This window comes from Rhinatrema bivittatum, chromosome 7 (genome assembly GCF_901001135.1).
Source record: "Rhinatrema bivittatum chromosome 7, aRhiBiv1.1, whole genome shotgun sequence".
In the NCBI taxonomy this organism is placed as follows: domain Eukaryota; kingdom Metazoa; phylum Chordata; class Amphibia; order Gymnophiona; family Rhinatrematidae; genus Rhinatrema; species Rhinatrema bivittatum.
This window is the reverse complement of record NC_042621.1, coordinates 303,281,156-303,295,856: the sequence shown is the minus strand read 5'-3', so window position 1 is coordinate 303,295,856 and position 14,701 is coordinate 303,281,156. Positions and strand designations below refer to the sequence as shown.

Sequence of the window (14,701 nt, the reverse complement as noted above, 5' to 3'; positions counted from 1 at the left end):
GGACAGGTTTTTTTTTGTCCTGACCAGAGCTGGCCGTGTAAATCAGCCGGCTAACTCTGAATATCAAGTTAGCCGGTTATTTTATCCGGCCCAAGTCAACTCCTCCCTCATCCGCCTAATCCCAGCCCCTGACCGGCTAAGCGGCACCCGCTAACCGTAACCAGGTGTTCAGGGGCATCGCACAGCTGGATAAGTGCTGTTCTCAGTTCTGGGCTTCCAGAAGGAGCCGCGGTCCACGGTCCCTGGTCAAGAACTGTCACGGCGACAGCTGGGGCCGGATGGGAGGGGCTATAGCATGGGGACCACCCACCCCTCCCCCACCCCGGGAAGCTGCAAATGAATGGCGACGATGCCGTAGCCTGTTGGGAAGCGATTCTGATTGATCTGGAAGCCCTAAGGAGCAGGAGGAAACTGCCAGAGCAATTAAAAAAAAGAAACACCTTGGCTCTTAATTTACCCTTCCGTAAAGATGTTAATACCAAGCAATTCAGGCCTAAAGGATATTGAACTGTTGTGCCATAATTACTGTCGTTAGAATGAAGGATGGGATAGGCTGGAAGTCCACTCTGGAGAGCCTTACTGTCTCTGGGGCCGATGCAATAAGATGCACTCAGCCGAGAGCACTGTATAACCCACTGTCGGACATGGCTTAAATAGGCGCTAATCCACCCCCTAATGCAATAGGGGGATTAGCGCCTATTTAACGCGCGTCCGACATGGAGTGAATGAGATAGCGCTCATCTCATGCAAATGCATGTAAATGAGGCTATTACTCATTCACTCCAAATGCAAAAAAAATAAATGTGTGTCTCAGACGCACATTTATCGCTAAGGTATTAACGCTTGCCTGGAGCAGGCATTAATAGCTGAACGCACTGAAAAAAAGTACAGAAAAAACTGCTTTTCTGTACTTTTTTTAAAGTTAAAAAAAAAAAGGAAAAAAAATGCTCAGCGTCGGTTTTCATAACCGGCCGGCTGCAGTAATGAAAACCGACGCCCCTCTGTGTTGTTTATTCATAGTGCTGAAAACTGACTTCCTGGAGGGAATCACGAACGCCATGACAATGTGACTAGAATTGTGTGCCAGTAATCCAGATCATCAACCACCTCCATCATCTGCTCTGTCGCTGCTATCTCATGCTGCTTCGACTGTCTCCATCATCTCCTGTGTCACTACTATCTGATGCTGCTTCGACTGCCTGCATCATCTCCTCTGCCGCTACTATCTGATGCTGCTTCGACTGCCTGCATCATCTCCTCTGCCGCTACTATCTGATGCTGCTTCGACTGCCTGCATCATCTCCTCTGCCGCTACTATCTGATGCTGCTTCGACTGCCTGCATCATCTCCTCTGCCGCTACTATCTGATGCTGCTTCGACTGCCTCCATCATCTCCTCTGCCGCTATCTGATGCTGCTTCGACTGCCTCCATCATCTCCTCTGCCGTTACTAACTTATGTTGCTTCGACTGCCTCCATCATCTCCTCTGCCGCTACTATCTGATGCTGCTTCGACTGCCTCCATCATCTCCTGCGTCGCTGTCTCATGCTGCTTCGAATCCCTCCATCATCTCCTCTGTCGCTACTGTCTCATGCTGCTTCGAATCCCTCCATCATCTCCTCTGTCGCTACTATCTCATGCTGCTTCGACTGCCACCATCATCTCAGAGCTCAGCAAAAGTCTGAGAATGCCTGAGATTTTCTGCACATGCATTCTGGAGCTTCAATCTTTTTCCACTCTTTAGTATCAAAATTCTTAGCTTCTGGTCAATAACTTCAATACCTTGGGACTATCATATATTCCTAGCTCCCCTCATGAAACCTCCCCTAAAACGTCTTGAGGCCATAGACTTGAAGTTCTTGGTGCTTTTGTTGTCTTGGCTTGATTTTGATATATGATGTTTGCTTTGTTTATTTAGTTTATTTTACATTCTCAAGTTTTTTTGTTTGCGTAAGCCTTGCAACACTGTATGTCTACTATGTGGGTTATCATATAATCCATTGAGATTTGTGGATCAGCGGAATAGAAATTATTTACATAAATAAACAAATAAATCCGTCTCCACTATCTGTGCCGTCTCCACCGTGCTCACCATGTTCCACCATCTTTTTCTCTGCCTCCACAATCTCCTTACTGCCTCACATTTCCATCGTCTCTCCTGCCTCTATCCTATCCCAAAGCCTCAAGTGCCTCCACCACCTTTATCGTATGCAGTGCATTCATCCCTCTAAGCTGTGCAGGTGGGTGCGCGCACACAGAGGTCATGAACCCTGCACTCACTGCAAAACACAGCACGCGCAAGAAATCCCGGCTTTATCTGCATTCTGCTGCCTCACAGCACACACATTTCAACGCAGCTCATAAAAAGCTGCACAAAAAGAAACTTTGTGCTCGAAGCCCTTTAAAAATTAGAGTGAATATTGGATGCGTTGCTTCCTTCTGCAGAGCCTTTACCGCCTTCAGCCACTCCGGCTCCCTCTCTCTCTATCGTCTGCGCGACCTTCTCAGCCTCCAGCCCCCCCCCCCCCTTACATCAGCCTAACCCAGCCCTTGAGTCTCAGGATGGGGGGGGGAGGGGGGCCCTGGCGTGAAATGTCGTACCTGCTTCTCCAAGGCGTGCAGCTCGAGCTTCTCCTCCCCGGACTGCGCGTCTCCCGGGCTGCGCGCGGACAGCTGAGACCTCGCGTGGCCTTCCACGCAGGTGTCAAAGTCTATCAGGACAAGAGAGAGCTCCGGGTAGTTCCAGCACAGGGTTTCCCTGTCTGCGGCGCTGTTACATCTCTAATGGGCTTAACAAGGACCTGCACCAACACCATCATTACACTGATTAACTAATTAATACGTTGCTAGAGAGGCCGCCTTAATTGGGCTCGTGCGCAGCAGCACTTTTCTTTCGTGACAGTAATGATCCTTTCCTATTCAGCAGGGCTCTCGCCACTGCCCGGCTCCTGCTGGCCAGCTGCAGGCCTCCCCCAGCAGCCACTGCCACTCAAAGCCCAGATCACTTTCCTCAGGCTCCCCTCTCACTGAATTGTTACTGTTTGCACTCCATAAATTGTGTTATCAGCTCCTTAGCACTGAGAGCTGATTCCGCCGGTGCTGGCAGACTTCACACTCTGAAGGACGGGTGTTTACGCTGCTGATGAGAGCGCTGACCTGCATGCAAAAGGCAAGGCAGCTCCCGGCAGTTCTGAATTCAAGCAACTACGCTATCACAGACTCTGGGTGACCCCTGGGCGAGTCACTTTATCTCCCTGTATCTGAGCTCTAATCCCGGCTCTGTCACTGCCTCTCTGTGTAATCCAGGGTGAGTCACTTTATCTCCCTGTGCCTCAGCTCTAATCCCAGCTCTGTCCCTGACTCTCTGTGTGATCCTGAGTGAGTCACTTTATCTCCCTGTATCTGAGCTCTAATCCCAGCTCTGTCACTGACTCTGTGTGACCCTGGGTGAGTCACTTTATCTCCCTGTATCTGAGCTCTAATCCCGGCTCTGTCACTGCTTCTCTGTGTAATCCAGGGTGAGTCACTTTATCTCCCTGTGCTTGAGTTCTAATCCCAGCTCTGTCCTGACTCTGTGTGTGACCCCTGGGTGAGTCACTTTATCTCCCTGTGCCTCAGCTCTAATCCCAGCTCTGTCACTGCCTCTCTGTGTAATCCAGGGTGAGTCACTTTATCTCCCTGTGCCTCAGCTCTAATCCCAGCTCTGTCCCTGACTCTCTGTGTGATCCTGAGTGAATCACTTTATCTCCCTGTATCTGAGCTCTAATCCCGGCTCTGTCACTGCCTCTCTGTGTGATCCAAGGTGAGTCACTTTATCTCCCTGTATCTGAGCTCTAATCCCGGCTCTGTCACTGCCTCTCTGTGTAATCCAGGGTGAGTCACATTATCTCCCTGTGCCTCAGCTCTAATCCCAGCTCTGTCACTGACTCTCTGTGTGAACCTGGGTGAGTCACTTTATCTCCCTGTGCCTCAGCTCTAATCCCAGCTCTGTCACTGTCTCTCTGTGTGATCCTGAGTGAATCACTTTATCTCCCTGTGCCTCAGTTCTAATCCCAGCTCTGTCACTGTCTCTCTGTGTGACCCTGGGTGAGTCACTTTATCTCCCTGTGCCTCAGCTCTAATCCCAGCACTGTCACTGTCTCTCTGTGTGACCCTGGGTGAGTCACTTTATCTCCCTGTATCTGAGCTCTAATCCCGGCTCTCTCACTGACTCTCTGTGTGACCCTGGGTGAGTCACTTTATCGCTCTGTGCCATGTTGTCTCCTTGTACCTCAGTTCTAATCCCAGCTCTATCACTGACTCTCTGCATGACCCTGGGCGAGTCATTTTATCTCTCTGTGCCTCAGCTCTAATCCCAGCTCTGTCACTGTCTCTCTGTGTGATCCTGAGTGAGTCACTTTATCTCCCTGTGCCTCAGCTCTAATCCGGCTCTGTCACTGACTCTCTGTGTGACCCTGGGGGAGTCACTTTATCTCCCTGTGTCTGAGCTCTAATCCTGGCTCTGTCACTGTCTCTCTGTGTGATCCAGGGTGAGTCACTTTATCCCCCTGTGCCTCAACTCTAATCCCAGCTCTGTCACTGACTCTCTGTGTGACCCTGGGTAAGTCACTTTATCTCCCTGTGCCTCAGCTCTAATCCCAGCTCTGTCACTGCCTCTCTGTGTGACCCTGAGTGAGTCACTTTATCTCCCTGTGCCTCAGCTCTAATCCTGGCTCTGTCACTGACTCTCTGTGTGACCCTGGGTGAGTCACTTTATCTCCCTGTGTCTGAGCTCTAATCCCGGCTCTGTCACTGTCTCTCTGTGTGATCCAGGGTGAGTCACTTTATCCCCCTGTGCCTCAGCTCTAATCTCAGCTCTGTCACTGACTCTCTGTGTGACCCTGGGTGAGTCACTTTATCTCCCTGTGCCTCAGCTCTAATCCCAGCTCTGTCACTGCCTCTCTGTGTGACCCTGAGTGAGTCAGTTTATCTCCCTGTGTCTGAGCTCTAATCCCGGCTCTGTCACTGTCTCTCTGTGTGACCCTGGGTGAGTCACTTTATCTCCCTGTGCCTCAGCTCTAATACCGGCTCTGTCACTGACTCTCTGTGTGACCCTGGGTGAGTCACTTTATCTCCCTGTGTCTGAGCTCTAATCCCAGCTCTGTCACTGCCTCTCTGTGTGACCCTGGGTGAGTCACTTTATCTCCCTGTGCCTCAGTTCTAATCCCAGCTCTGTCACTGCCTCTCTGTGTGACCCTGGGTGAGTCACTTTATCTCCCTGTGCCTCAGTTCTAATCCCAGCTCTGTCACTGACTCTCTGCGTGACCCTGGGTGAGTCACTTTATCGCTCTGTGCCATGTTGTCTCCTTGTACCTTAGTTTTAATCCCAGCTCTGACACTGACTTTGTGTGTGACCTTGGACAAATCATGGTATCTCTGTGTACTGCAGTTCTAATCCTGGCTCTGCCACGGAGTTGCTGTATGACCCCAGGCAAGTCACTCCTCTTCCCTGTGAAGTGATTGCCAGAGGAACCTGGCTGTAAGTGTGCCGCGTCTCCTCCTCAGGAATGTCACCCACTGCTTCTCTAGAGGTTTATCTTAACACGGGCAGGGCGTGAGAGCTTACAACCGGCTCTGGTACTGAGAAGGGATGAGCATCTCTCGGTAGAGTCCAGGAGGAGCTGGGAACTCTCCATCTCTCCATGCACGGGGGGGGGGGGGTGTCAAACCTATAGTTTTCCGCTGCTCGGGGACTCTACCAAGGGAGCATCATGGGGTCTCAGTTTATCAGTGAAAATCCAAGGGGGAGCCTGGCTGCACCCCTCCAACAGGCTGATACAGTACAGTGCACTCCGGTGGAGCGCACTGTTAACCCGCGTTTGGATGCGCATTTTCGACGCACTAGCTTTACCCGTTATACAGTAAGGGGTAATAGCGCGTCAAAAACACGTGTCCAACCCCCCAGAAATTAATAGCGCTCGCAACATACAAATGCATGTTGATGGCCCTATTAGGTATTCCCGCGCGATTCAGTAAGTAAAATGTGCAGCCAAGCCGCACATTTTACTTTCAGAAATTAGCGCCTACCCAAAGGTAGGCGTTAATTTCTCTCGGCACCGGGAAAGTGCACAGAAAAGCAGTAAAAACTGCTTTTCTGTGCACCCTCCGACTTAATATCATGGCGATATTAAGTCGGAGGTCCCTAAAGTTAAAAATAATTAAAAAAAAAAAATTTTAAATTGGCCCGCGGCTCGCGGGTTGAAAACCGGACGCTCAATTTTGCCGGTGTCCGTTTTCCGTACCTGTGGCTGTCAGCAGGCTCGAGAACCAATGACGGCAAAATTGAGCATCGGCTGTCAAACCCGCTGACCAGGGCCGCCATCAGGAATTTTGAGGCCCCATACAGCCAAAATGTCTGGGCCACAAGCATTCAGTGGACGAGTCTCTGTCTGCGGTGCTCTGTAAATCAATGCTATGCGTGTCTAAAAGACACGCATAGCATTGATTCTCTCCCTTCTCTGGGGCCCGCACCCAGGGCCGGCTCCAGGTTTCAGTAGGCCCCTGGGCGACAGACTGTCGGAGAGAGCCTCAGTGGGCCTCTTTGCCATGAACTAATACATCCCCCAAGCGCACCTGCCGCCTGGCGGCTGCGGGCCCCCATATGTGGCAGTAGATCCTGGGGCCCCATACTGCAGGCCCAAGAATACTGCCCTGATGGCGGCCCTGCCGCTGACAGCCGCCGCTCCTGTCCAAAAAGAGGCGCTAGGGACGCGCTAGTGTCCCTAGCGCCTCTTTTTACCGTGGGCCCTAATTTAAATACTGAATCGCGCGCACAGGAGGGTGGCCTGTGCGCGTGCCGGGAGAGTGGGCGCTCGCCCGCTCTCCCGCGACTTTTACTGTATCGGCCTGCAAATGAGGCCACATTTTAAGCTTGTTGACTCAGACTGTAAGGCAATCTGATTGGATGTCTAAGGTGACATCGTGTGCATAAATATATTGGACCGGTGCTCTCGGCACTTACAGGTCTGTGCAGGCCTGCAGGGATTGCTGTAAAGCATCGTTTCTCTCGCCAGTCCTGGAGCATCTCCTAGCCCGCCAGGTTTTCAGGATAACTGCAGTGAATTAAGCACGAGAGAGACCTGAAGCGAAGGAGGCAGCACTGGCCGATCTACCTCATGGACATCCCAAAAACCTGACTGACTAGGGGGCATTCCAGCGCTGGCTCGGGAAACGCTGCTTCTGCTGCTGGTGCAATCCCAACCTATAATTTACTTCTATAAGTCTCTTCCATATTCACAATCTATCCGTCTAATCTCATTTCTTACTGAACCAACAATGAAAGGAATAGAAATCCCCAAATCAAGTAGCAAATGTATCGTTAGTCCAATGAAAAGTTCTCATCTTATTTCTACATAACACAATTGATTACAATGAGGTTTTTGCCTCTAGGTGTGAGTTGGGTAGCTGTTTCCTTGGCTGATGTAGCAGGGTCACTGAGGGGCTGCAGTGTACACTAAAGCATGTGCGATACAATCTCTACCACAAAACCCGTTAGGGAAATGTATTCCACTAGCGAGGGCCTTCATTAGTTTGCAATTGGAGTGTCAGCCATGTCACAAGGGTTGACCTCTTTACTCTTCAGACACGCATCTTGGGACCTCTAATGGCCCTGGAAGACCATGGTTGAGCAGGTCATTGGTACCAACTCTCTCCTAAGTTCCTCCTGATGGCCGAGCAACTGGTTCAGTCTTGCTCCCACTGAGCCACTAACATCCTCTCCAGGTAACGATACCGAGGCATCGCACGAGCATCTGGGCAGGACCAGCACTTCTTGCATTCATTCACACAACTGGAGCCCAAGATGGCTGCTGCATTCCAACTGATAAAGCCCCTGGCTCCTAGCCCAGCGCTCTGACTACTGCAGGGAGCAGCGGGCATAGCACAAAGGTCTGCAGCAATATCCAGAAGAGAAGAAAAGAAAATCTGGACAGAACTGCGAGTCCCTTACCGTCCATGGCCTGGTTCTGAACTTGCAGGAGCTGTTGATAAAGGTGCTCTGTAACCTCCAGGGATGAAACGACGTGGGCCTGAAAGGAAATTGAACAGCCGTTTTACAAAAGCTTGCGGAAAAGAACCTCGATCGCCTTTCTTATTCTGCGTCCTTTCTGGAGAGCGGTCCTAGCTCTTCATGGCCCCTTCAGAAGAGGAAAGGATGGGCAGACGTGGCAGCCCGGCCCGGTACCAGTCAGAGCTGATGGGTTATCAGCTGGGCTCTGTGGTGCCGTGCAGAGGGGGGTCCAGGAGCTGCCTCCATCCGTCCACTGCACGCTCGGATACCTTTCTCTGGATCAGCATAAGACGTGTCCAAAGACGATGCTGGACGTGAGCGCTCCTGGCCACGTCCGAAGACGGGAACCACGTCATCTCTGGATAGGTCTCACGCTGCTGGAGTGAAAGGTCATTCCGGCAGGTAAAAGAGTGCTTCACGGGATCCCTGAGAACGGCCCCTCCCCTCCCACACGCACAGAGTCAGTACAGGTTCACAGCGCGGGTACCTTTAACCGTGGGATTAGGTCAGGGACGGACAGTACATGCGGGGCTTGCATTGTGAAAGCCCCCAGATGTTCTGTCCAGATGCACATCTGCAGCTGCTTGGAAGCAGGATACCAAGCCCCTGCCATGCGCCACTGGCCTGGATTTTCAAAAGAACCCCCTCCCCCACGCCACTCCCCAGGGCATTTTCACTTTGCAAGTGCAAACTTGCAGGGTTACTTTTTATTGATTTTATTTAATAACTTGTACTAATCACCTTCCAGGTTCCAAAAGAATCGTCCAAAGCGACGGACAAACCTAAAACCACAAAATCATCCAAATAACAAAAATAAATATGAATGTATAGACCCGATAGCGAGGTTCCCCTGAGGCCCGCCTGTTGTACTTTACAGTGACTGCAGCGGGCATGAAACATTCAGAATGGAAAACAGGCCCTGTCCCACCCTCCTCTGAGACCATTCGCCAAGTTCTTCCTTTCTCTCTAACGCGCACTCACTTGCAGTGGTAAAATTGTTCCTCAGGCCCTGTGCCGAGCGCCTTCACCGAAGGAAGCTGACGCTGATATCATGGCCTAGCCCACCCGCCATCGATTAACTCATGTGCGGGGCGTGGGGGGTCAAGGCCCTCTGAAAAGCTTACATGCTGACGCCAGAATCTTAAACCTGCGTCGCAGTTAGACAGGTAAAAGCCCCTGCAGCTTCACGAGCTGCGGATCCGCCAGGGTCAGTGTTCAACGGCCCACGGTTACTCCAGCTCCCATACTCTGCATCTCTTGTAGACGACCGGTGATGGCCCCAACTAAGCTCCAGTAGATAGCGCTGTACCCATCAATTACGGCTATTGCCAAAGCATAGACCACGGACTTTAAAGCTTGAAAACTCAATAGTGGCCTGAACAGCCTAACTAGGCTAATATGAGCATAGGCTGACGCCCAGAGATTTCACCGCATCCACTGCTGTTAAACCTGCCTCCTCAATAAGGTAAGCGCCATCTCTCCGAAGCCTCTCCAGTCGCGGGTACGAACAGCCGACTCCTCCTCAGCCCATCACTTGCTGCACCCAGGCAAACTGGGAACCGCAAAGGGTGAAGCGGCACATCCTGTCCCGCTGTTATCAATAACCTGAGGCGGCACATCCAGTCCCGGCGTTACCGATAACCTGAGGCGGCGCATCCTGACCCGGCGTTATCAATAACCTGAGGCGGGAAACCTGTCCCGGCGTTATCAATAACCTGAGGCGGCGCATCCTGTCCCGGCTTTATCAATAACCTGAGGCGGGGCGTCCTGTCCCGGTGTTATCAATAACCTGAGGCGGGGCGTCCTGTCCCGGCGTTATCAATAACCTGAGGCGGGGCGTCCTGTCCCAGCTTTATCAATAACCTGAGGCGGCGCATCCTGTCCCGGCTTTATCAATAACCTGAGGCGGGGCGTCCTGTCCCGGCGTTATCAATAACCTGAGGCGGGGCGTCCTGTCCCGGCGTTATCAATAACCTGAGGCGGGGCGTCCTGTCCTGGCGTTATCAATAACCTGAGGCGGGGCGTCCTGTCCCGGCGTTATCAATAACCTGAGGCGGGGCGTCCTGTCCTGGCGTTATCAATAACCTGAGGCGGGGCGTCCTGTCCCGGTGTTATCAATAACCTGAGGCGGGGCATCCTGTCCTGGCGTTATCAATAACCTGAGGAGGGGCGTCCTGTCCCGGCGTTATCAATAACCTGGGGCGGCGCATCCTGTCCCGGCGTTATCAATAACCTGAGGCGGGGCGTCCTGTCCCGGCTTTATCAATAACCTGAGGCGGCGCATCCTGTCCCGGCTTTATCAATAACCTGAGGCGGGGTGTCCTGTCCCGGCGTTATCAATAACCTGAGGCGGGGCGTCCTGTCCCGGCGTTATCAATAACCTGAGGCGGGGCGTCCTGTCCTGGCATTATCAATAACCTGAGGCGGGGCGTCCTGTCCCGGCGTTATCAATAACCTGAGGCGGGGCGTCCTGTCCTGGCGTTATCAATAACCTGAGGCGGGGCGTCCTGTCCCGGTGTTATCAATAACCTGAGGCGGGGCATCCTGTCCTGGCGTTATCAATAACCTGAGGCGGGGCGTCCTGTCCCGGCGTTATCAATAACCTGAGGCGGCGCATCCTGTCCCGGCGTTATCAATAACCTGAGGCGGGGCGTCCTGTCCCGGCGTTATCAATAACCTGAGGTGCCCCGGCGTTATCAATAACCTGAGGCGGCGCATCCTGTCCCGGCGTTATCAATAACCTGAGGTGCCCCGGCGTTATCAATAACCTGAGGCGGCACATCCTGTCCCGGCGTTATCAATAACCTGAGGCGATGCATCGTGTCCCGGCGATATGAATAACCTGAGGCGGCACATCCTGTCCCGGCGTTATCAATAACCTGAGGCGACGCATCGTGTCCCGGCGTTATCAATAACCTGAGGCGACGCATCCTGTCCCGGCGTTATCAATAACCTGAGGCGACGCATCGTGTCCCGGCGTTATCAATAACCTGAGGCGGCGCATCCTGCCCCGGTGTTATCCATACCCTGAGGGGGCACATCCTGTCAGGGCGTTATCAATAACCTGAGGTGACGCATCGTGTCCCGGCGTTATCAATAACCTGAGGCGGCGCATCCTGTCCCGGCATTATCAATAACCAGAGGCGATGCATCGTGTCCCGGCGTTATCAATAACCTGAGGCAGCGCATCCTGCCCCGGCGTTATCCATACCCTGAGGCGGCACATCCTGTCCCGGCGTTATCAATAACCTGAGGCGACGCATCGTGTCCCGGCGTTATCAATAACCTGAGGTGCCCCGGCATTATCGATAACCTGAGGCGGCACATCCTGTCCCGGCGTTATCAATAACCTGAGGCGATGCATCGTGTCCCGGCGTTATCAATAACCTGAGGCGACGCATCCTGCCCCGGCGTTATCAATAACCTGAGGCGGCGCATCCTGTCCCGGCGTTATCAATAACCTGAGGCGACGCATCCTGCCCCGGCGTTATCAATAACCTGAGGCGATGCATCCTGTCCCGGCGTTATCAATAACCTGAGGCGGCGCATCCTGCCCCGGCGTTATCAATAACCTGAGGCGATGCATCCTGTCCCGGCGTTATCAATAACCTGAGGCGGCGCATCCTGCCCCGGCGTTATCAATAACCTGAGGCGGCGCATCCTGCCCCGGCGTTATCAATAACCTGAGGCGGCGCATCCTGTCCCGCTGTTATCAATAACCTGAGGTGCCCCGGCGTTATCAATAACCTGAGGCGGCGCATCCTGCCCCGGCGTTATCGATAACCTGAGGCGGCGCATCCTGCCCCGGCGTTATCGATAACCTGAGGCGACGCATCCTGCCCCGGCGTTATCGATAACCTGAGGCGACGCATCCTGCCCCGGCGTTATCGATAACCTGAGGAGGCGCATCCTGCCCCGGCGTTATCGATAACCTGAGGCGACGCATCCTGCCCCGGCGTTATCGATAACCTGAGGAGGCGCATCCTGTCCCGGCGTTATCGATAACCTGAGGAGGCGCATCCTGCCCCGGCGTTATCGATAACCTGAGGCGGCGCATCCTGTCCCGGCGTTATCGATAACCTGAGGAGGCGCATCCTGCCCCGGCGTTATCGATAACCTGAGGCGGCGCATCCTGTCCCGGCGTTATCGATAACCTGAGGCGGCGCATCCTGCCCCGGCGTTATCGATAACCTGAGGCGACGCATCCTGCCCCGGCGTTATCGATAACCTGAGGAGGCGCATCCTGCCCCGGCGTTATCGATAACCTGAGGAGGCGCATCCTGCCCCGGCGTTATCAATAACCTGAGGTTCCCCGGCGTTATCAATAACCTGAGGCGACGCATCCTGCCCCGGCGTTATCAATAACCTGAGGTGCCCCGGCGTTATCAATAACCTGAGGCGACACATCCTGCCCCAGCGTTATCAATAACCTGAGGCGGCGCATCCTGTCCCGGCGTTATCAATAACCTTAGGTGGCGCATCCTGACCCGGCGTTATCAATAACCTGAGGCGACGCATCCTGTCCCGGCTTTATCAATAACCTGAGGCGGCGCATCCTGCCCCGGCGTTATCGATAACCTGAGGCGGCGCATCCTGTCCCGGCGTTATCGATAACCTGAGGAGGCGCATCCTGCCCCGGCGTTATCGATAACCTGAGGCGGCGCATCCTGTCCCGGCGTTATCGATAACCTGAGGCGACGCATCCTGCCCCGGCGTTATCAATAACCTGAGGAGGCGCATCCTGTCCCGGCGTTATCGATAACCTGAGGAGGCGCATCCTGCCCCGGCGTTATCAATAACCTGAGGTGCCCCGGCGTTATCAATAACCTGAGGCGACGCATCCTGCCCCGGCGTTATCAATAACCTGAGGTGCCCCGGCGTTATCAATAACCTGAGGCGACGCATCCTGTCCCGGCTTTATCAATAACCTGAGGCGGCGCATCCTGCCCCGGCGTTATCAATAACCTGAGGCGGCGCATCCTGTCCCGGCTTTATCAATAACCTGAGGCGGCGCATCCTGTCCCGGCGTTATCAATAACCTGAGGCGGGGCGTCCTGTCCTGGCATTATCAATAACCTGAGGCAGGGCGTCCTGTCCCGGCGTTATCAATAACCTGAGGCGGGGCGTCCTGTCCTGGCGTTATCAATAACCTGAGGCGGGGCGTCCTGTCCCGGTGTTATCAATAACCTGAGGCGGGGCATCCTGTCCTGGCGTTATCAATAACCTGAGGAGGGGCGTCCTGTCCCGGCGTTATCAATAACCTGAGGCGGCGCATCCTGTCCCGGCGTTATCAATAACCTGAGGCGGGGCGTCCTGTCCCGGCTTTATCAATAACCTGAGGCGGCGCATCCTGTCCCGGCTTTATCAATAACCTGAGGCGGGGTGTCCTGTCCCGGCGTTATCAATAACCTGAGGCGGGGCGTCCTGTCCCGGCGTTATCAATAACCTGAGGCGGGGCGTCCTGTCCTGGCATTATCAATAACCTGAGGCGGGGCGTCCTGTCCCGGCGTTATCAATAACCTGAGGCGGGGCGTCCTGTCCTGGCGTTATCAATAACCTGAGGCGGGGCGTCCTGTCCCGGTGTTATCAATAACCTGAGGCGGGGCGTCCTGTCCTGGCGTTATCAATAACCTGAGGCGGGGCGTCCTGTCCCGGCGTTATCAATAACCTGAGGCGGCGCATCCTGTCCCGGCGTTATCAATAACCTGAGGCGGGGCGTCCTGTCCCGGCGTTATCAATAACCTGAGGTGCCCCGGCGTTATCAATAACCTGAGGCGGCGCATCCTGTCCCGGCGTTATCAATAACCTGAGGTGCCCCGGCGTTATCAATAACCTGAGGCGGCACATCCTGTCCCGGCGTTATCAATAACCTGAGGCGATGCATCGTGTCCCGGCGATATGAATAACCTGAGGCGGCACATCCTGTCCCGGCGTTATCAATAACCTGAGGCGACGCATCGTGTCCCGGCGTTATCAATAACCTGAGGCGACGCATCCTGTCCCGGCGTTATCAATAACCTGAGGCGACGCATCGTGTCCCGGCGTTATCAATAACCTGAGGCGGCGCATCCTGCCCCGGTGTTATCCATACCCTGAGGGGGCACATCCTGTCAGGGCGTTATCAATAACCTGAGGTGACGCATCGTGTCCCGGCGTTATCAATAACCTGAGGCGGCGCATCCTGTCCCGGCATTATCAATAACCAGAGGCGATGCATCGTGTCCCGGCGTTATCAATAACCTGAGGCAGCGCATCCTGCCCCGGCGTTATCCATACCCTGAGGCGGCACATCCTGTCCCGGCGTTATCAATAACCTGAGGCGACGCATCGTGTCCCGGCGTTATCAATAACCTGAGGTGCCCCGGCATTATCGATAACCTGAGGCGGCACATCCTGTCCCGGCGTTATCAATAACCTGAGGCGATGCATCGTGTCCCGGCGTTATCAATAACCTGAGGCGACGCATCCTGCCCCGGCGTTATCAATAACCTGAGGCGGCGCATCCTGTCCCGGCGTTATCAATAACCTGAGGCGACGCATCCTGCCTCGGCGTTATCAATAACCTGAGGCGATGCATCCTGTCCCGGCGTTATCAATAACCTGAGGCGGCGCATCCTGCCCCGGCGTTATCAATAACCTGAGGCGATGCATCCT

At 54.0% G+C, this 14,701-nt stretch overlaps 1 protein-coding gene across 1 annotated transcript in view; it reads right to left on the bottom strand.

Moving 5' to 3' along the window:
- Nucleotides 1-288: 288 nt before the first annotated feature.
- LOC115096239 overlaps nucleotides 289-14,701 on the bottom strand; it is a 55,730-nt gene continuing 41,317 nt past the window's right edge. Inside the window, exons 9-11 of the mRNA XM_029610748.1 lie at nucleotides 7,988-8,066; nucleotides 2,602-2,711; nucleotides 289-393 (exon numbers count right to left, since the gene is read on the bottom strand). Coding sequence (XP_029466608.1) covers nucleotides 289-393; nucleotides 2,602-2,711; nucleotides 7,988-8,066 — 294 coding nt within the window. The remainder of the gene's footprint in view (nucleotides 394-2,601; nucleotides 2,712-7,987; nucleotides 8,067-14,701) is intronic.